The 21,368-nt window shown below is 37.2% G+C and overlaps 1 protein-coding gene across 3 annotated transcripts in view; it reads right to left on the bottom strand.

The window, feature by feature from the left end:
* The window catches only part of ADK (adenosine kinase), a 269,224-nt gene that overhangs the window by 66,117 nt on the left and 181,739 nt on the right, over nucleotides 1-21,368 (bottom strand). For all 3 annotated transcript variants that reach the window (XM_052678245.1, XM_052678247.1, XM_052678246.1), the window contains one exon: nucleotides 11,043-11,213. In XM_052678245.1, the coding sequence (XP_052534205.1) occupies nucleotides 11,043-11,213 (171 nt within the window). The remainder of the gene's footprint in view (nucleotides 1-11,042; nucleotides 11,214-21,368) is intronic.

The following is a 21,368-nucleotide window of genomic DNA, read 5'->3' as shown; positions in this document are numbered from 1 at the left end:
TATTTTGGCTTAAAAAAGTGCAGTCTCCACTGGAAGTGTGTAACAAAGAAGAATTCAGTTCTTTAGAGAAGATCTACCTACAAAAATTTCTATAACTAGTTTGTAAAACCAAGGTGGTTTTAACTTCTTCAGCTAATGAGGCAGAAGCCAATTATGTAAGTATCATTCACAGCAAAATCTCAATAGGAGTCTTGAGAACTGAATAAGACCCATTTCTTACAACTGCATTACTGAATACTCATGCCTCTAGGGTTTCTGTGCAATTACTTTCACTGAAGACTATGTTAAGTCAAAGCATTTTGTATTTGCCAACATAGCCACTTGTTACCTCAGGGCATTTAGTGGTCTGAACTTTGTGTAATGGTTCCTGTAGTCAAACAAACAAACAAAAACAGAAAATGGAAGAGGCAGGAAAGAGCTGGAGTATCACTATTATCTTTGAATACTTCAGAAGTGATAAAGTGAGATTATTGATCAGTTGTCTTCTGAGCCTGAGAGAATTGGCTTAGTTTGATGTGACAGAGAATACTCAGGTTGGACAGAAAGGGGATAAGCTCTCTTCAGCCTCAAAGATGATCAAAGCAAGGAAGTTATGGGATCTACTTCAGTGATCTCCAAGAACAGTCTGGAAAAATATCTGTTGGGATAATCTAAATCTATCAGTGATAGGTGTTGAAACAGGCCCCAACACTCACTCTTTCTATGTACACTTTATGCTCTTCTTTCTGACCTTGCTTCAATGCAAAAAAACATGGAAACAAACTTATAAAGACCAATGTCTTCCTTCCATCCCCATTCAAAAACAAACAAAACCATCAAACAAACAAAAGCTCACAGGAAAGCTTCTTATTCACTTTTATCAATTCAGTGCATGCTACAAGTATTTCTGTATTGTACTGCATTGTATTTTTGCAGCTTAAATTCTAGATACGATGTTGGAGTTTTCTGTGATGCAGGACATTCCTGACAGAAGATTAATCTGGCAGTGAGCTTGAACACATAAACTGCAACATTAAATTTAAGATGCATTATCATAAAAATTAAAATTATTTAAAAAGGAAATGAGTTTCAAGCTGTCTGAAGGAATAGTACATACAGCAAAAAACACCCGTGGAAGACTTTAGACCAAAAGTGCTGCCGCTTTTCAATCTTCTGGGGATGCGAACAGCAAAAGGAGATTTTTAGAACGAAGGAACCATGCCCTGATTGAGTTCGTGACCTTGAGGAACATGGATCTGGCTAAGAGTAGAATCAGGACCCTGAGCTTCAGAAGTGTGAACTTCTGGTCCTTTCAGAATTGCTGAATAAGGTCCCATGGGAAACTTTCCTTAGAAGCACAAGAATAGAATAGAGCTGGAAGACCTGTAAGGATACCTTTCTGACGGCACAAGAGCTCTCCATCTTCCAGTGTAACAAATCTGCATGGCTGAGTTAGGACCTGCTGGTCAAACTGAGGGAAAAGAAGGAAATGTACAGGCAGTGGAAGCCTAGAAGGACATGTAGCCTGGAAGGAAAACAGGGATGCTGTCCAGCCATGCAGAGAAGGGAGTGGGAAAGCCAAGGCACACATGGAAGTAAACTTGGTGAGGGATGTGAAAAGTAACAAGAAGAGATTCAGCAGGTTTACTGGTCAGAAGAGACAGACAAAGGAGAGTGCATCCCCTCTGATAAATGAGAACAGACATGACTTCAACTGACATGAAGAAGGCTGAGGTACTCAACAAGTTCTTTGCCTCAGTCTTCACTGGCAGCCAGGCTTCCCATGCCTCTCATGTCCTTGAACTGCTAGGCAGAGGTTGGATCAGCAAAATCTCTCCCAGTTTAAGAGCAGAGCAAATCTAAGACCACTTCATAAGGGTGAATGTTTACAAGCCTACAGGGCTGATGGCATGCAATCCAGTTTTCTGAAGGAATTGGCTGATAGTTGGCTGATGGTTGCCAAGCCACTGTCCATCACATTTGAAAAGTCATGGGTGTCAGATGAAGTCCCCGGTGACTGGAGAAAGGAAGAAAGGAACTACAGGTGGGTGAGACTCACCTCTGTGCTTGGGAAGATCCTACTGGAAGTTATGTGAAGGCACATACAAGGTGATCCAAGACAGGCAGCATGGTTTCACCAAGGGCAGATCTTGCCTGACCATGTGGTAGCTTTCAGTGATGATGGCACTGGTGTACAAAGGAAGGGCAAATGATGTCACCTACCTGGACTTGTGCAAGACCTTCCACATGGTCCCACATCATATCTTTACTGCTAAATTGGAGAGATGTAGATTTGAGGGCACTCTCCATCTGCTGTACTGCATCCATGTCTGGGGCCTTCAGTACAGGAGGGATGCAGAACTGTTGGAGTGGATCCAGAAGAGGGCCACAAAGATGCTCAGAGGGCTGGAGCACCTCTGCAGTGAAGGAAGAAAGGTTGAGGGTTGTTTAGCTGGGAGAAGAGAAGGCTCCAGAGAAACCTCATTGCAGCCTTCCAGTACTTGAAGGGAGCTTATAAACAGGAGGGAGACTGACTTCTTACATTATCTGATCATGACAGGGCAAAGGGAAATGGCTTTAAACTAAAGAGGGCAGACTTAGGTTAGATGTTAGGGGGAAATTCTTTACTCAGAGAATAGTGAGGTACTGGAAAGGGCTGTCCAGGGAAGCTGTGGGTGTCCCATCCCTGGGGATTTTCAAGACCAGGTTGGATGGGGCACTGGGCAGCCTGATGTAGTGGGTGGCAAACATGTCCATGGCAGGAGAGTTAGAAATAGATGATCTTTAAAGACCCTTCCTACCTAAGCCATTCAGTGATTCTGTGTACTTAGAGATCATACCTGGTTCTTGTGCTTGTCATACCACTAGGATTAGGCACCGAGTCAGCTTCCAGCTGAAGTACCCTTCCTTAAATGATAATTTAAAAGCAAGATTGCATTTAGAGCAGCCTACAGACCTCTCTGTGATATGTGATCACACGCTTTTGAACAAAGAAGGATACACCATCACAGCTGTCTCCTTGACTATCCTTTCCTTTTCTTCTCTTTCATGCACTCTTCTTTCAGACTCAAATTTTAAACACAAAAAGCATCAATACATAATCCTTAGGCAAATACAAGTTCTTTTATGTAATGACCTTTGTCCAAGAACTTTATAGCTGTACCTGAACTTAACCATATACACTGAGACTGAGCGAAACACATGTAGATAAAGCATTCTGAGTGGCAGCATATATAATATAAGTCAGAGTTAAAAAGGATATTGATGTAAATACTATAGTGCAGAAATAAAATCTTTGTTCTACAATGTCCCTGTGTTTCTTTGCTGTCTTACTTGGAAGGTCCTAGCAGTACAGACTGAAACAGCAATTATCAAGCTCTCCCCTTCAAAGTCCTCTGCACTACCAGATACTGCCCTGCCATTTAGTCAGATTTGGTGATTGTGTTATGGGAGAGAGAATAAGGGCGACTGAGAAAGATCAGCCCTTTCTGCATCTACTTAAATTCAGGTGGGATCAAGCATATCATGGAATGGCACCTTAAATATGGCCCTAAAACCCAGTAGGGACAGTACTGGAGAGAATTCCCAAGACATTTCAATGACTTCGACCATGTAAGAGGTTTTAGCATGATCTGACAGAGTTCTGAATCACAGATTGGCAACACCTGCCCCAAAATGGGTTTGAGATGTTTGGTTGCAGAACGAGATGTTTGGTTGCACAACAGACTTCAAATAGATTGGAAGAGGAAATCCAACATTTTGTATAAAAAAAAATTGATCTAAATACTTTTCTTAACAAAGTCCAAAATATTTTACCCTTATTATCTGCAAATAACCCTGTGAAACTGAGCTGTTCTGAACTTATGCTGATTTAAACAACTTTTTATTGAAGTTTCTGCCTCCATTCAACTTTTTACAAATTATATTGCTAACCTTTTTCCTATCCTTATTTCTGCAGCTTTTATGCAGCTTTTATTTGCTCTTTGCACTCACATTTTTGTTATTGAAAATCATGCATTTCACCTTTAAAATGCTTTCAAAGATGTATGTTATTTGCTTGCTAAAAATTGAAAGCCAAACTCTGCAGGCCTTTTCCTCCAGACAGGTGAGTTTTGTCCTAGACATATTCAGCAGCTCACAACATTTCAGGACTCTATCAGAAGAAAAAAAGTTAGAACTCAATTTTGCTTGTTCTTGGCTCTGCTATTGACTTGCTTTATGACCTTGGGCAAGTAACCTCTCAACTGTCCACCTGTAAAACAGAGACAAGACTACACACCCACCTTCTTGGTTTATTCTGAGCTTTAGTGTTTATGAAGTGCTATGAGACACTCTGGGAAGTGCTACAAAGTGAAAAGGGTTATCAATCATCGTCAGTAAAACACAGGCTGCTGAAATACAGTGAAATCTGCCTTCTCATGGGACATGTTCGATCTTGAGCTGCATTCTGTACAGTATTCATAATCTTAAAAGTGTCTCAGTGCTGCGTAGCATAAGAAAGGATAAATATCCCTAAGCATTCCAGGAGACTACTAGAAAATATTTCTGGCTTGAAGATGGGAAGCCTGTTGGTAAAGTGTATGTTTCTTTTCTAAATACCTAGTTGTCTTCCATAAAAAGAAAAAAGCCATTTTGAGATAGGATCCCTAAATTACCTAAATAGCTAGACATTAACTGAATGCAGCACTAAATATCAATTTAAGTACTCGGCTCTCAAATTTCATTTCATTCACAACGTACTAGGTAAAATATACTAAAATAATTACTTGGTTATTACTCATGAATTTCAGTGCAGCAGCTGAGACAATGTAGATAAATAGGATTAATTGAAACAGAATGAATCACAACAAAATATGTTGTTGTATAAAGTATGATTAACTCTACAGTGATTCATATCATTTCAAGTAACAGGGCTTTTATCAATGACAGCTACAAGGTTGGGAAATGATTTAAAAGCATTTCATCTCAGAGAGCCACTGCAGTTCACAAGGTAGATGGGGAGAGAAGAGTGAGGAAGAAGCAGATTCAGTGTCTGCAGCTGAAATAGCCAAAGGCTATTTCAGCAACCGTCCCACAGCACATCTTTATGACACGCCACTGACATTATCAACCTCCCCTGTGCTACAGACCCTCTCATTTTTCACTTGGCCACAATTTATTAGATATTCCAATACTGAGAAAGTTAATTTTGTGAATTAAGCAGCAATATTAAAATGCCACAGCTTTCCTACAGTTGGAAATGCATTATCTACACCAGGAAATAGGTGTCAAGATTCTACAAAGACACCAAAGAAAAATAACATTTATTTTTTCTCCACTCAAAATTATAATTGTTAATTCCCAGTCTCCTTCCAAAGCCTTTGCAGCAGTCTTAAATATAAGATTTATAAAAAGAAATTGCCATCTGTATACAGCAGTTAGAAAAGCAAACACAAGCAGCAGTTGACCTTAAAAACCTCTATCTGCTGAAACAGAAGAGAAGATGAGCTGTCTCCTTACAATTTTTTTCCCCATGTGTATTTAATAAACTGGGTCAGAATACCTGGCTGTGGTTTTTAAAGTAACTGCAAACTCCCTGCAAGGGAACATGCAAGCCTCACTTTCACACTCAGACTACGAAATGAAGATAATCACCCTCACCAGTGGGGAAGGTTTCTGAAAACCTTTGGAAAATGAAAAATACTGGCATATAAATTGGAATGTAAAACACTGACACCCAACTTAATTCATTTAAGACAATATTTCTCAAAACTCAAATCAGAAGGAAAAAAGATTTAGAAAATGAATGTAAAGGTGGAATTTATAAGGAGGTTATCTTACAAACAACTACAAAAAATAATCCTTCAATATCCACGAGTTCCTGTAAGTCAAAGAGAAAGAATTAAGGTATCTTAAAGCTCTTTACTTGCAAGTAAGTGAACTGTGCAATAAAATGAGCCTCCTTGAGACACTTTGTTTCAATCCAAACACAATTTAGTGTTTGTCTTCTACTAATAATTTCAAATATTCAGAAGTGATTTTGAATGCTTACGTGAAATTAATTACAAAAACAACTTTGTTAGATTCATGGCATGACCAGCCATCATTTGCTATATCCCTATTCTTCTTGATATGGAAGAACAGATTGAAATGTTTGCCTCCCTTTCCTCATTCATCAAAAGTCAAACTTCCTCCACACATCAAATTATACCTGACACCTGATTTTCTCCTGTCTCTTACCTCTTAATCATTTCGTTGGAAACAGACAATTCACCAGTGTGAAAAGGCATGCAGTAAGAGTGGGAAATGATCTGCGAGGTGTATGAACAGAAGCAATTAGACTGGTGTAAATTCAGATCAATTACACCATTATGAACATACATCACTTTACAGAGAATCACCAGGTGGCTTGTTCACCTTACAAAGGCTATTAAATCCCATTCTTGTAAGCTGTGGGCAGATTCCTAAGCCAATTTGGTCCTAGGTGATAATCTACCCAAGTTTATATGCAGGAGTGAGGTTTGTCCAAGTGTCATATCTTAATGCTATATACCAAAGTATGTGCAGTGAAAGGTGTTTGCAAACGTGTTATAAGCTACAGGAAAGGAACAGACAAATTTGCTTGGAAGCTGTCATTTTGATATAAACCCTTGCACTGAAGACCATTTTATGCTAGAAAATTGCATTGACTCCTACAGATAAGATAAGCACAAAACTACATACTGATTGCAAGATCAATATCAGGAGAACTTTAATAATTGCTATCAGTTTAAAACTTCAAGGAAATTTATCAGTTTTAATGATTTTTATCAGCCATCAGAGAGATTCCATGTCATTAAGGAGATGTGTCTTTATAAAGGCTCATAAAGGTTCATAAAGACTGTATTTAAACGACATGTATTTGTGGGAATGTTTATGTTAGTATTTGATACATCATTTGAAAGCATTTTAAATTGAGACAAAAAAAAAAACAACCTACAATTTCACTATAATTGTAAGACAAAATGATGACAAGACCTGCATCATATCTTACTGTATACAAAGGCAACACACCTTCTTAAAGCACAGGATTCATAACTCCAGAACCATTACTAAAGCTATTGTCATTGTTTGTCCAAGTATAAAGTCTTGCACCCAACTTCAGCATCTTTTCAGCTGTTGCACCAGCATTGATTTCCTGAAAAACGTAGCAGAAGCATCTGTCTCTGCAGAACTTCAGTTTACAGTGTTGAAATTGATTTGTTCAGTGTGTGTTTAGAAGCAGCAGTTTTATACATCAGAGAGGAAGATCTTATTTCCAAGATTTGTTCTATTACTATTCTTCATTATACCACTGCTTTTAAAAAAATCCATTATTTTTATTCTACACACCCTCCTTATCTTTTATTGATCGCTGCACACTATATAGTGCAAGCTATATTGATTGATTATGGTTTTTATTGTGAATCAAATAGATGAGGAGCTCAGTATGTCTATAATTCTGAAGTTTCTAAATTTAAAAATTTCTCAGTGATGTCCTGCCTATGCAAAGGAAGAGATCCCAGAAGATCTTTACCACATCAATATCTTAATAAACACTCTTCTCTGAGTCACAAATGACTGCCACATGCAGGGATGAATCATATGAAAGCTTTGTAGAGTCCCTTGAATTTTGAAGACCTCCACAGCAAAGATACTGTGACCCACCTGCATGTTTCAAAACAGACCTTTCCCCATAGGAGCAGTTCATTCCCTGAGGAGATGCCACTCTTATCTTTGAGGGAGACTAGAAGTTGGAGTTCACCTTCCAGTGCCATTACTTCTTTGGGCTCTCAGATGCAAATACGGTAGGTCAGCAGCGGGGCTTCCTGGGCTGATCCCTGTTGCAAGTGCCTCAGAGACAGCAAATTTTGGCCCTAACTGGAAAAGTGGAAAGAGGTCTAGGAAAGAAATACATGCAAATTCTGGCTCCTTAACTGGTAATTGCTGTGTAGAAAATGTTGCACAACTTTGTGCGAGGACGTAGTATTAAAAGCTTTCACTCCTTGGAACATTCTGCTGCTGAAAGTTACTTTCAATTGTAAAATATGTATTGCAAGGTGAGCCTCTACAGAGGAATTAAGTAGCAACTTGTGACAAAGCAGTTACCATCAGGAGATAATTGACCTTATTTGAGATTTAAGCATCCTGAGGCAAAGTAGAGTGTGCTTAATCCTCGCAGGTTAATTATCCAGTGATTATGGTAGCTTGGAAGGTATTATTGCTAAGAATCATTTGCAAAATGACACTATTTAAAAAAAACTTAATTTAATAAAAATTAAAAGCAATGACAATAATCAAGTTCTCCAGTCATGTATTGCTAGACTACAACTGCAGAATGGCCTTAATTGGTTAGCAGCAATGAACATGTAATTATTCCTATTCAGAATGTTCTGTACTAAATTTGCTACATGAAGTACAGTTAATAATATCAAAAATCCAAGGCAAGATGTTTGGCTAGCTATAAAAGGGATCTAAAACAGTGATCAAAACACCAGTGGTCATTGAGCTGGTGCTGGAACCGATAAATGTGCTGAGTTCCTACCACCGCGCTCACTGTCTCGACTGCAGATAAGGGTATGCTGGCATTTACATTGTAAACTAGAACATTTATTCCAAGAGGTTTATAACTTGCCCGTTTTAATTGCCATCTGGCTGAAACTTGAAATAACCAATCTCCATTCAGATGTAAATTTTCAAGTAGAAGATATAATTTAAAATCACTTTGCCAATTGTTTTTAGTTTAGGAACAGCAGCAATTTGGAATCTTGCTGTTCTTGGATGTTTTTTCTATTGGTCTAAAAAAAAAATAAACAGCTCAGTGCTTAACAATCAAATTGCATTGGTCTATAATGTAGTGTGAAGACAAACACAGAGAGGAATAAAAATTGTGTCTGAGGCTATTGTTGTACTAATAAAATAACAACCACGCCACTTCGGGGGCCTTACTTGTATGTTAACTTATGTGCTTCTAGTACTTAACTAAACTAGCATAACTGATAGAAAACTTTGCAAAATGCAAAAGGAAATCATAGTAAATGAGCAAAATCTTGGTGTTGGTTAGCTGAAGATGTTCTCTGCCCATCAAGGCAGGCATAAAGACAAAAAAGTTCTGAATGTACTTGCAAACGAAATGAATATAGAAACAATAAACAAAGAAGGAAGCTACCAGAAGGCAGAACATGTCAAAGTAAGCTTTTCTTCAGTTTTGCAACCCCTCTTTACCACAAACCATATGCAAAGAGTAGAAAGAATGACAATTACAAAATACAGCAGCTATTATAAACCGGATGTATACCATGCCAAGGGTGTGGTTTCAAGTTATACAGAAAGACAAGAGAATAAATCACTGTGAATATAATTTCAACAACTCAAAAGCAGCAACGACCAGTTTACGTAGTTGAAAGCAGAGACTAAAAGATGACCAGGATTTTCAACTGATTACAAAGTTCAAGTACACGGCGTGCAAAAAGGAACATAAATGACCTGTACTCTGAAGTATTTACATACAAGTCTAAAGACGTTCATTTTAGTTTAAACAGTATCTTTTACCTGAAAGACACTAAGATGCTTCGGAAAATGTAGGGAATATTCAATGCTTTAATACACACAACAGTGCTACACGATATTTTACGACAGCAGGTGAAAAATACCACAGCAAACTGAAATGGCAGGGGAAATTAAGGTAGTCTGAATATAATTTCCAAAATTGGAATGTTGCCATAGTGGGCTATTGCTTATTAGGTATGCAAATATACAAATAGTACCGATCAACATTTTATCTTCTGAAAAACAGTACCTTATGAACTCCTGTGATACGAATTTAATGAGGAAATATTTATATAGAAGATCAGACATATTTAGTCCCAGAAGCTTCTCTGAAGCTTTGCACCCAAGTATTAATTAGACTTGGTCTACCTAATTTGTGAAATCTGATTTTTTTTTAATTTATAATATACTGTTATTAAATGAGAACGCTCAGTATCGTGCTTGTGAGGATTGTATTGCAAAAAAAACCCAACACAACAGAATAAAGCAAAAATTGGCAAAAACAGCAAATTATCAAGAAAATACTGCTTGCTTTGCTAGCTACAGGTTAAGAAAGATTTCCTATCCTACTTTAAAAACATTACAATTTCCTTAATTTTAAAAATACTTCTTCAAGTATTGTATCTGTAACAGTGTTAGGCCCTGATCTGAGACAGCAATAGTAGAAAAATTGATTTATTTTGGTGTAACTCCCTGAGTCACAACCAGGAATAATCACTGACAGGAATAAGTCACTTCTCCATAATTTTCCAGTACGAACATAGTTATCTTTGACAAGCCAACACTTCAATTAGGTATGCCACACTTTCCAAGATACATTTATCTATTAAACCATGTTGTGCCAAGAAAACTAATATTTAAGAGCACTTTCTGAAACAGAAAAAAAATTAAAATGATATCACTACAATGAGTAAAATTGGAATTCAGTTTACCTATTACCATGGACTTTCAGGCAAGACTTCATGCAAGATGTTTCTCCAATGCTGTATAGTGAAAATAATCCTTCCTTGACAAATTACCAGTCTATTCATGACAAAAATTGGTGAAAGACTTCTAAACCAATTGACTGGTTTTTAGCTTTCTCTTACAACTTCTCTCCAAAGGGTCTACTTCAACACAGAAATGTTATCAAGAAAAGGCATATGAGTACGAAAGTGAGTAGCAGCACTTCCATGATGGCCCTTCATATGCTTTTTCCCCACAGAAATGTAACTGCAGGGCTGGTGCATCATGTATATGGGCATTTATTAGGAAGCAGCTAATACATTGGAGATTTCCTTTTTTAATCTGGAGTAATTTCCTCACATGTCTCCAGACTAAAACAAGCAAGTTGCAGATCTGACAGGTCAAATTACATATTTGGCATCAACTGACATTTCACAATCCTGTGATTATGGATTTAATTCTCCAGTGTTATCTAAGATGGTCACTGTCCTTCTGTATGATGGAGGACTGGAAAGCGGGCTGATAGACACAAACAGGTATGTGCAAGAGACAAATATCTTTGTAAGACTCACCGTCTCATTTCCAAAAAGGACATCCACATAAGGCATGACTTTCATCATAGGCTCTTTGTAGAACTGGCTAATAAATGGTGCAGAAAGATTCAAGCTGAAGATCTTGTTGTTTGCAGAAGCCTGAGTAGCAACTTTTAATACTGCTTCTGGTGACACTGTCAGGAAGAATCCCTGCAAACATCCAAACAAAACAAAGATTTTTATTTACTTCAAATTAGGAAGCAAAGTAAGTATGCTGTTTCTAGAATGCCACCACAATCCTACCTTTCTGCCACACACAGCCTATAAATAAAACCACACAACTATGGATAAAAATATTGCCTTTACATTAATGTATTAGGGAGGTCACAAAGAAGCTGCATATGCTAAGAAAGAAAAACATTCCCAAGTTAAACATAACCCACCACTACCTCTGCCTTCTATGTAGTACAATTTCTCATGGCAGTCAAGACTAGAATTTGTATTTTAAAAGGTACAATATTATAATTTTAAATGGCCCTCTTTGGAACAAGAGTCAATCAGACTGCACCGCTTAATTCCAGAGTCCAACAAGATGGCTTATGCACAGCTAAGAGAGTAATTAAATCCTTTGCCTGAAAGACTACTACCTTGTTTTTAGTAAATACTCTGAGTATGATTGTTCTCCAGGAGAAATCTATGGACTTTCACATTTCTGCCTCGTATTTTTCATTTGTCTACAACCTCCATAAAGGGATCCAGGCTTCTGCAGGAAGGGAAGCCAGGATGCTCTCAGCACTGCGCCGACCTGCAGCTTCTACCCCCAGTCCACACTGAGGTGGACTCCACAGTGTTAGTGGGACATTCAGCTACAATACTATGCTCAGTCTCTTAAAAATGGCACAGTGTAGTTCATCATTTTCTGTAAAAGTACTGACCTTCATTCTTTAATAGTAATATTTGAAGCCTGTGGTGTTCGAATTCCTTTGCCCTACCATTAGTTTCCATTCTAAACACTATGTGCTGTAGACACTAGCTAAATTCATTATTTTTTGTGATTAGACAGCTTTCACATCCATCTGCCTGCAGTATTTATACTAAGAGAAGAAGGTGGGAATATTATACTTAATGTAACTTGATATCTGGAAATAACTTGGTTTCATATGGAAGGAAACCATCCTCTAACCTACTTGTAACCTACGGTAGCGAACCTGCTCTAGCAGGAGGGTTGGACTAGATCTCCAGAGGTCCCTTCCAACTCCTATGGTTCTGTGATTCTTTGAACTGTTTTCAAAGTTCAGTGAATAATAGCCGTTTTCAAGGCCAGAGATAATGTCTGAGGCACAGAAAAAAAAAAACAACACTGGGTGGAGGAGGTTGTCAGATAAATAAACCCTATCTCAGTTCTATCTGTAACACTGTCACTGTAAAATGCTAAAAGGTTCAACAGTGAAACAATCTTATTTTCCATTTTTTATACATATTATTCTATATTTGAATTACAGAATATACATGTTTTTTTCCTGTGTACTTCAACTAACAGATCATCTTAGTACTTGCTGGAAGAACAACATAATGAGAAGTGTATAGATTAAAGACTACTTAGAAAGTCTTCTATTTCTTTTTCCCTGCTCCATGCTCTCCAGTCTAGGAAATGCATGACTGCTTTCAAAATGTGGACATGACTCGCTACATGACAACAGAAGTCCAAAGGGCATAAGAATGCTTTGCTTCTTGTGGAATTACTCAGTACTTACAGACTGGAAGCCTGTAAACATCCAAGCTTCTTTGCTATTTTTATATTCTGAAGAGTTAAAATGAACAGTTTATATAACATCTTGTCTCCATAGCAATCTCTACCATCTTTTATTTTTTCATTTAATGAACAGAGTCAGATTTTTTAAAAACTGTTCCAAACACAAAACAAAACCTTTCAAGGTTCACATGTTGCCAGCTGTGGATAAAACACAGACTGCTATACAGTGGTCTGTGTAAATAGTAACCTGGTCAAATAATTAGGCTTCTTACCAATTTTCAGATGAAAACTGCGTCTGAACTAAAATACATCTGATTGTAATTTAAGGTACAGAACACTATCCCCATGAGATATAACTGAGGCCTGCATCCAACTCCTTTTTCCTTTGGAAAGGCAACATAAAAGTACTGAAATGCTGATAGTAGAGCTTGCTTTTCAGACCCAGCAAAGCTAAGTGATAGAACTCTTTAAAAGCTACGGTCTTCTGAGTTTCCTATAGCTCAATTCTGCCATTTAATTTCATTCTTCCAAGAGATTTTTCTTTCATATTTTTAAGTATTATCCAATATTAAAATATGTAGAAATTAAGAATTATGTGTGAGAACTCTTGTTACAACTTTGCCAAGTATGACAGTTCTTTGCAAATAAAAGTTGCAGCAATAAAAGAAAATAAACTGTTGCAGAATAATTCACACGGTGGAATTCATGAAGTAGGAAGGAAATGTATAAAATCTGAACTGATCTGGGTTTTAAAAAAGCTAATTAGATACTCCTCTCATCACCTATAAATATTTAAATGGAGCATGATTATTTTCAGGGGAATGCCAATTGCAGCTATGGCCACTACTGTCACTGGACCTCAGCAAGATCAGCCACACAACAGTTGTGCAGCATGCTGCAGTTTTGAACAGGAAAGAACTCCTCCAAAATAAACAGTTTCTTATCTGAGATTCACAAAGAAACAAAGAAAAATCACTTCATGTAATTTTTAGTAGCACAGCCCTCACACTCTTGCAGCTGCCACTGCTTTTTGCCAGTGAGAGGCATCTAAAGGAGCATGTCAGTCAGCTGCTCCCACCTACTCTAGCAATTAAGTGCTAGCCAGCATCAACTTCAGGTGTGAAAGTAACTGTGTCTAGGTATTGTTTCTGAGACAGAATGGTGAAGTTTTCAAGTGTCAAATAAGGACAGTTTATAAGGTGGAGGAATAATGGCTGGGAACCAATAGTGATTTATATCTTTGCTTAATTTCTTAAGCTCCTCTTTTGTTGTTTATTTTTGGTGTTAGTGCAGTTCTGTTTTGTTTTTCCAGTAGCAGTATCAATTTGGAGATTTCCTTGGGATAATATGTTGGGTAGTACATGTGCTCTCATCTCGCAGTAACATTTATGGATTCTTTACTGGTAGTTCCAAGTCTCCCAAAATACATGATAAAGCCCACTACAGTAGATGGCTTAGTATTGCACTAGTCAGAAGTTCTATTTCCGCTGACAAGTAGATTAAGAGGATGCTCAAAAATCACACTGTATCCATTTATACAATCTACTTCTGAGAGTATTCTGAGATTTTGGGAATCTTTTTACCTCAAAAACTGTTTTGAAACAGTTACGACAAAAATGTTTGCAAGCAAAAGATGAGTCACGTGGTTAACATACAGAAATTCCAGTAGTCATGGTAGCTATGAAATTCTCAGTTAGACCCATAGTAGAAATGAAATCCTCGTGCATGAATTTATGTTTGCAAAAGAATGCAGTACATACAAAGACATATGATAATTAGCGCACTCAAAAGAAAGTAAAAGGGAGCAATGTTGTACTACAAAAACCTATTAAACATTAAAGACATACTTGCAGCACCGTGTTCCTTTCGCAAGTGCTGATTGAGGCTGAGTACACCAGATGCTGCTGGTTCATGATGTGCCACTATTTTCTGATTCTCAAAATGCAACCAACCTTTTTTCTGTGCCAGGAGGAAGGTACCACAGTACCACAAGTAAGAAAGCAAAGCTGAACTAATATACATAGCAGGAAAATAAGGTGATATACTGAATTATTTATATGCATGTCTGTATCTATACAAACACAAAACACAAATATACTTTTTGTCCCCCACTGTAAGCAGAACTTCTGTTTAAATACAGTTCTTTGGTGGAGAAAAATGTTCTCTTTGAGAGAAGCAAAAAGGAAAAAATAAGAAAAACACAACTGTGAGCTGCAGACACGTGGCCATGGGAGATAGAATAGCTTGTTTATAACTTAAAAAGATTTTAAAATGCAGCATTAAGATGTGCATGACAGCAGAAGACAAAGTCAAGAGAGAATGTGCAATTATCACGCTTTTGCAATATTCTGCAATTCTTTGATGCACCTTTTAAAATACCCCAGATACTTTGAGTATGGGACAGTTCTTTACGATCAAGTGGGTTTTTTCCAGTTAATAGAACTGTTTAAAGAATTTGGTGAGTTTACATGCAGGCAACATCCTTGCGTCTCTCTCATTTTTATCACACGCAAACCTAACTGTTTCTTCAGACCTACACTGTGCTCATGTAGCACTAGCAATAGCAGGCATGAGTGCAGGAACTGAAGGGTGTCAGAAGTATTGGCAGCACAGAATCAGAGTGCTGAAGTATTCATGAAGCCAGTACTACCCTGGCTCTGGTGAAAGTATGTCTGAATAATACGTTCTGTCCAAACAGAGCAGTCTTGCCATCATTTGTTCACATGAAAAAAAAACACACTTGCACTGCATTCATCTGGATTAGGTACATGTAATATTTGCACACTGAGGATCAATTCTTTCTTTAAATCAATGAGTTATTTCTTTAAGTTTCTTTACGTTTAGACAAATCCAGACTGAGATGATAACAAACAGCTTTGCATTTCTGGATTTATTATTAACACCACAGAAACAACATTTGCAAAAGTTCAAATAGAGACAATAAAAAATGAGATTGCTCTCAAACCTACCACACACTAAAATGCTTCCATTTGCCCTCTGTTCTTTGTAGTTCTATCTGTCTCCTTGCCATCCCCATTTTCAGAGCAGTTTACAAGAAAATGACTTTATGAGTGACTAGACTTTGAACCATGGTATTCTGATCTGGTACTTTGAAATACCATTTGGTAACAATGTAAAATTAATAAATCCTAAGTGTGAATCAAAATATTTAACTTTCAGATATATATACAACAGTCTGTTGCCATTAAGAGTGAATTATTTTCTGTCAACATGAAAAGAACACATCATTTAATCCAAAATTATTTTATGACAAGGACTTACATAAAAATGCAGTTATGATGACATCACACGCTCGTCCATTTAAAGAGAAGAATTTTTCAGGCAGTGATATTTTGACAGTTCTGCAGTGACAGTCCTGATAAATACCATGATTCAGTAAAGCCCTGCAGAAGCCATCTAGCTTCAAGCTAACTTCCAGTAAAATCAGTGAGACTGCTCACATGCCAGAAGAGTGTGGTCTGCTAAACTGAAGACATAACCATGTCAGAGCTTTGGAGCTGGCTAAGTTTCACATATTCTGTACACAAGGAGAACTTGAAGGCACACACTTGTACGTAAGAGATTTTTCCTCTGCTCTGCCACCAGCTCTGTCTGCTGCAACCCAGCAGAACCATCAGGGCATGGAAGGAGCGAAGATGAAACACACGGCAGTTCTTGGGATGGGGAATGAACCTTGGGGTAACTGCTCCAGACAGAATGGCTTACTCAAGGTTTCCATGTGCCCTTACAACCAGAGGACACCAAAAGACTCATGCCTTCTGAGCTCTGAGCTGCATGGAGTCCAGATTGGGTACAGTCCATGTCTTACCCACGGTGAGACAGGAGAATGAGACCCTTCCTTCAGAATAGGAAACTAAAGACCTAAACCTCTTCATAGTATTCATAGTATTTATATTCACAGTATTCATATCCATAGTATTTCCATGAGTTTAAATGAGTAGAGAACAATACATAAAACTATATCTTTAACACTGCCATATCTGGCCACAACACTCTCAAATCAGCTGGCTTACTAACTCCTTTGCTCTGATTTTTGAGCATTTAAATGTGCAACTGCCTGAAATCATTCCTTTTCTTACTGAGATATGACAGAACAGTATCAAATCATACAGATACAAAAATATTCCTGCTTATAAAAAACTCCAGAAACTCCAGTAATAATAAAACACCCACACAAATCAAACAAACACCACACATTTTCCTAATAAAGGTGCTTGTGCTTTAATTAGGAAGAGGAAGTAATTTTTTACTTCCTCTCAGAAGGACAAGACCTCCATATAAGCTGGGTAATGTTCAGTCTGTAAATTAGTTGAATATATAGCAGTTATTTTCATCTATGTATCTCTTTTTCATGTAATAGGTTGCTTAGGAATTCAGTACGTACCTGCATGGTACTAATTACATTTTCACACTGTATTTTATCTTGGTCAGCAAGTAGTTACTCAATTTAACAAAACCCACTGTTTTTTGTCTAGTTTGTACTGGAGATGGTTCTTGGAAATCAGAAAGCTCGGATGGCAAGAATGCAACAATTTCTCTGAGTAATTGTTTTGCCTTGTTCCTGTACGCATTGTTTATTTTCATTGAAATATTGCTTTATAACTGGAAAATGACTAAGCTGTAAACTATTGTTTTATCATTTGGAGCGGTCAAAGTTTCTGTTTTTGATAAAAGCCAAATTTCAAACAGTTTTCAGTAAAATAGGAAAAAACCCAACTGTCAGTAAATGTGCTTATATTGACCGTGACATTTCCCTCTATGATGGTGCCAACGTGTCAGAAGGAGAGGATTGCTTTCAGAATTGAACAGCTTCTTTGTTGCTGAAGTGAACTCTGCTTGCAGCCATATTATTAGCTATCAGATTACAACAGTAGCAGAAAAACTCCAATATTTGGCACTGCATATTAAAGAAAATAATTATCTTACATTTACACCAGCAGTTTCTTTTAAATTTCAAACAATTTTGAAATATTTTTCCATTCTGATTACTATCAGTTAAATCATTCTCCAGAAAGTTCTCCCAAGCCAAACTTAGAATAAAATAATTGTGTGACTTTACCATGAGAAGAGTACTTGCAGAACGCATGGATGAGAACCTAAATATCACGGTGTAGATACATGCATGCATGAGAGAGCAGTAATATACCTAGCTTTGGTGTAGGACAATGTTGTCCCAAATAAAAAATTCTGACATTTCCCTAGAAACTGTGAAGTTACTTGAACTCATTTTAGAAAGATGAATTAGCATCTTCAAATGATGGTTAGATACAGCTCCCTGAAGTCTGCCTCTCCGTGAGGAAGCAAAAAGTCTCTATATTCTCTCCACATTCCAGCACAGTTTTATGTGAGTTTATTAAGCTCAGGGAGTGACATGTGTTGTTATACATGCTTAATTTCTAGCATATTTTAGGGGGAGCCATTAATGAAACATCATCTGACAAACAGGAGTCTGGATTATTCTTTTCAGTAACTCAACCTTTTTTGTCTTTGTTTACCCTCTTACAAAATAGGTATAATGATAAATACACCTCCATTGGCAGAACCGGTGGGAGGTTTAATTACTTAACATTACTGAAATGATTGAAATTCTATGTTGAAAGGTATTATAAAGTACAGGGTATTAACATCAATAAAATATAAGCTGCAAATCAAACAAGCTATGATCAAGAATAAGCCACTTTTCTTCTTTTCTCCCAGTATTCTCAAAACACTTTGCTGCACTTTTTCTTCATTGAAAAACAATTGAACCCTCACTGAGAAAACACCATGTTGCCAAATATTTGTTAACTGTTGACTAATGAAAGGAATTGTTCCTTTCACCTTTCCTCCTTCTAAAAGAACTGTGCATTAAGACTAGCTATGCTTAATTCATCTATAAACAAAATGGTAATGTTCTGTTTAGACTAAAAGTTAGGATCAAACATACTAATTATTGTTTAACGAAAAAATAACAAGCCTTAACATTGACACATTATTTAATGCCGTTTGTTAAAAAAAAAGTAATTGATTTTTCAATCCCAATTTCCACAACTCAGTGAACAATTCTGGATCAGAGTCCCTGTCCTGGCAAACAGGCATTTCAGGAAGTAAAGAAAAGGTGTGGCAAATTTCAGCTCCTGGTAACTCTGCATCATGTGCTTTTATGTGTATGGCTTGTCATATTAATATAATTTGGCATCTCATTAATTATGTAAACATTAACCATATGTTGAATTCATTCAAGTTTGCTGTGTACATAATATTTACAGTATATTAGTAAATTGAGAGAATCTACGTAACTACAAATACATAGAGTTCCTAATTCTCTAGACATTCAATCCTCAGTTTGAGAGCTCTGTAAACAAACATATTCTTATTCAAATAATCTTGAACAGGAAGAGAAAAAATACCTTTTAAATTAAACATGCTTATAGCAACACAATGGTTTATATAAGAACAGGTAAAACTGTCAGACTGAAGCAATGACCAAACACGACTGTAGCAGCAGATAATTGCTATCAGCTGACTGGGTATTTAAGGGTCCTGTTAAAATGCAAAAAGTCTTGTGGAGAACATTCCAACATGGTGCATTACTACTGCTTCCCTCAGAATTTTGTCCTTAATTTTCCATGCTCTGAAAACCATAAAAATATTTCTGCATATATGCAAGAGACATTTTGGTTCTGTGAGACTGCACACCAATATTGTGACTCTTGGAGTGGAGGGGGAAACTCATTTGGGCTTGCTCTGCTGTATTTATAAATCCTAGCTCCCCTGCTAACACGAAGAGGAAAGAACCCCTCAGCCACTTCCCGCTCCACACCAGCACACACTGCTGTGTCTGTGCCCTCTGCATTCACATTCCCAGATGATTCAGAGGAATGACGACTGTTATGCAATATAAACAAATACAGCAACGAGTCAAATGCCATGAAAAATAAGCCATTGCCAGCATGACTTCTATACCTTATGAATTTCCCTGTCAACAACACGGCCGTGCTATGAAAGGTTTTACCCAAAATCAGGTTAGAAAACAGATACAAGATGTAAAAAAAACATAGGCGTGTTTTTCCCTAAGCACTCTCATACTGAAACACTTAGGCTGAAACCTGTCTTCCCTCCCCCCAGCTACCTTTGAGATCTTGTAAATTATAAGAACATAGCAGCATGGGGATTAAATATTAATCAAAGTCATTACCATTATCGTTAGAACATATTTCAAGAGCCCCAAAGAAAGAGCATATTATTTCACTAATAAAGATCATATCATCAGAAAGACTACTCTGATACTGTTGCACAGTTGGGAGGAAGAAGGGAAAAAAGAAATGATCAAGAAGTAACAAAAGATTTCAGAAGCTTACTGCACTACTGCAAGGCTATGTCATCTGCTAAGTGAGTCTGTTTAAACAAAGCAGCCTCACAAATGGCAAAGCAGAACTCTATACTGAACCACAGATGTATATAATGCAGTTATAAAACAATTTTGCTGGGGAAAACAATGACAAAGAATACAGCTGATGTCCCAAACTCCATGAACTCTATCTGTGAAAACACAGAATGGCTCTAATGCTCTGGGGCAGATCTGAATTCATTTTGTGTGCGATGTGGCTACCCCAACCACCACCTCTAGAGAACTACTGTCTCTTATAGGGAGACTAACTCTCCATGAAAATAATATGTTTTATGGCACAATAGGGCTGCAGGTGTAAACAATTAATAAAACTAATACCCTTTGGCACCCAAAGGTATTTGCTAGCTGATTTTAACAGCCTGTGTACCTTTATGATGAATTTAATTGGATGTATAAGAAATCATATGGCAAAAAATTAAGCATATAGTAAAATAAAAGGTTCTTAAGAACTGAAAAAACAATTATTCAAATAATAAAGGATGCACTTCCTTTAATTTCTGACGCAGCAATTTTAAAAATAAATGCATAAAAGTTTCCTTTTAATTATCGCTCCATTCTCATGTCTCGCCTCAGCGTCAGGATTCCAAAAAACCTACTTTGATTGTAAATATAGTATTTTCTACGAACACACAATTAGGTCCTAATCACTTGGATTAATTACCACATCAGGATTTATAATAAAACATTTATTGCTCACACTTCCGCGCATTAAAATTAATTATTTAAAAGAACATTAATGTTATTGCTTGGGCTTTTAATTTTCATTATGCAAACACCGCTGCATGGCTTTGTTTCTGAACACGCAAATAAATGAAGGTCATGAACTAGGTTAATTCAAATAATTATTATGAAATATGAAATGTGGACAGTTGCTAAACCCTAAACAAAGGTATTTTCACTTAATTTGGGTAATAATACTCTACAGATCACTTTGAACATAAAGAACTATGCAAGTGCTTAGCATTAATTATTAGTGTCTGAATGAGTACTTTCTTCAAAGGTGGGAGGAATATCCCTAATTCTTAGCTTTTCAGAGCCAAATAACAACTACGTTGAATTTCTGTTTCTGATGAAACCATGAGTACACATGGTTTCACACCTCAGAAACCAGTGGGACTGGTACTGCTGCCTCAGAGAGCAGTGCTAGTCTTCTACTCCCAGACCTTATAACCTGGGGTAATCCTTCTGCTAAGGCACTTTT

Source organism: Tympanuchus pallidicinctus, unplaced genomic scaffold, assembly GCF_026119805.1.
Source record: "Tympanuchus pallidicinctus isolate F22 unplaced genomic scaffold, pur_lepc_1.0 scaffold16, whole genome shotgun sequence".
In the NCBI taxonomy this organism is placed as follows: domain Eukaryota; kingdom Metazoa; phylum Chordata; class Aves; order Galliformes; family Phasianidae; genus Tympanuchus; species Tympanuchus pallidicinctus.
Note: the sequence above shows the minus strand (reverse complement) of the source record. Positions and strands in the feature narration are given on the sequence as shown.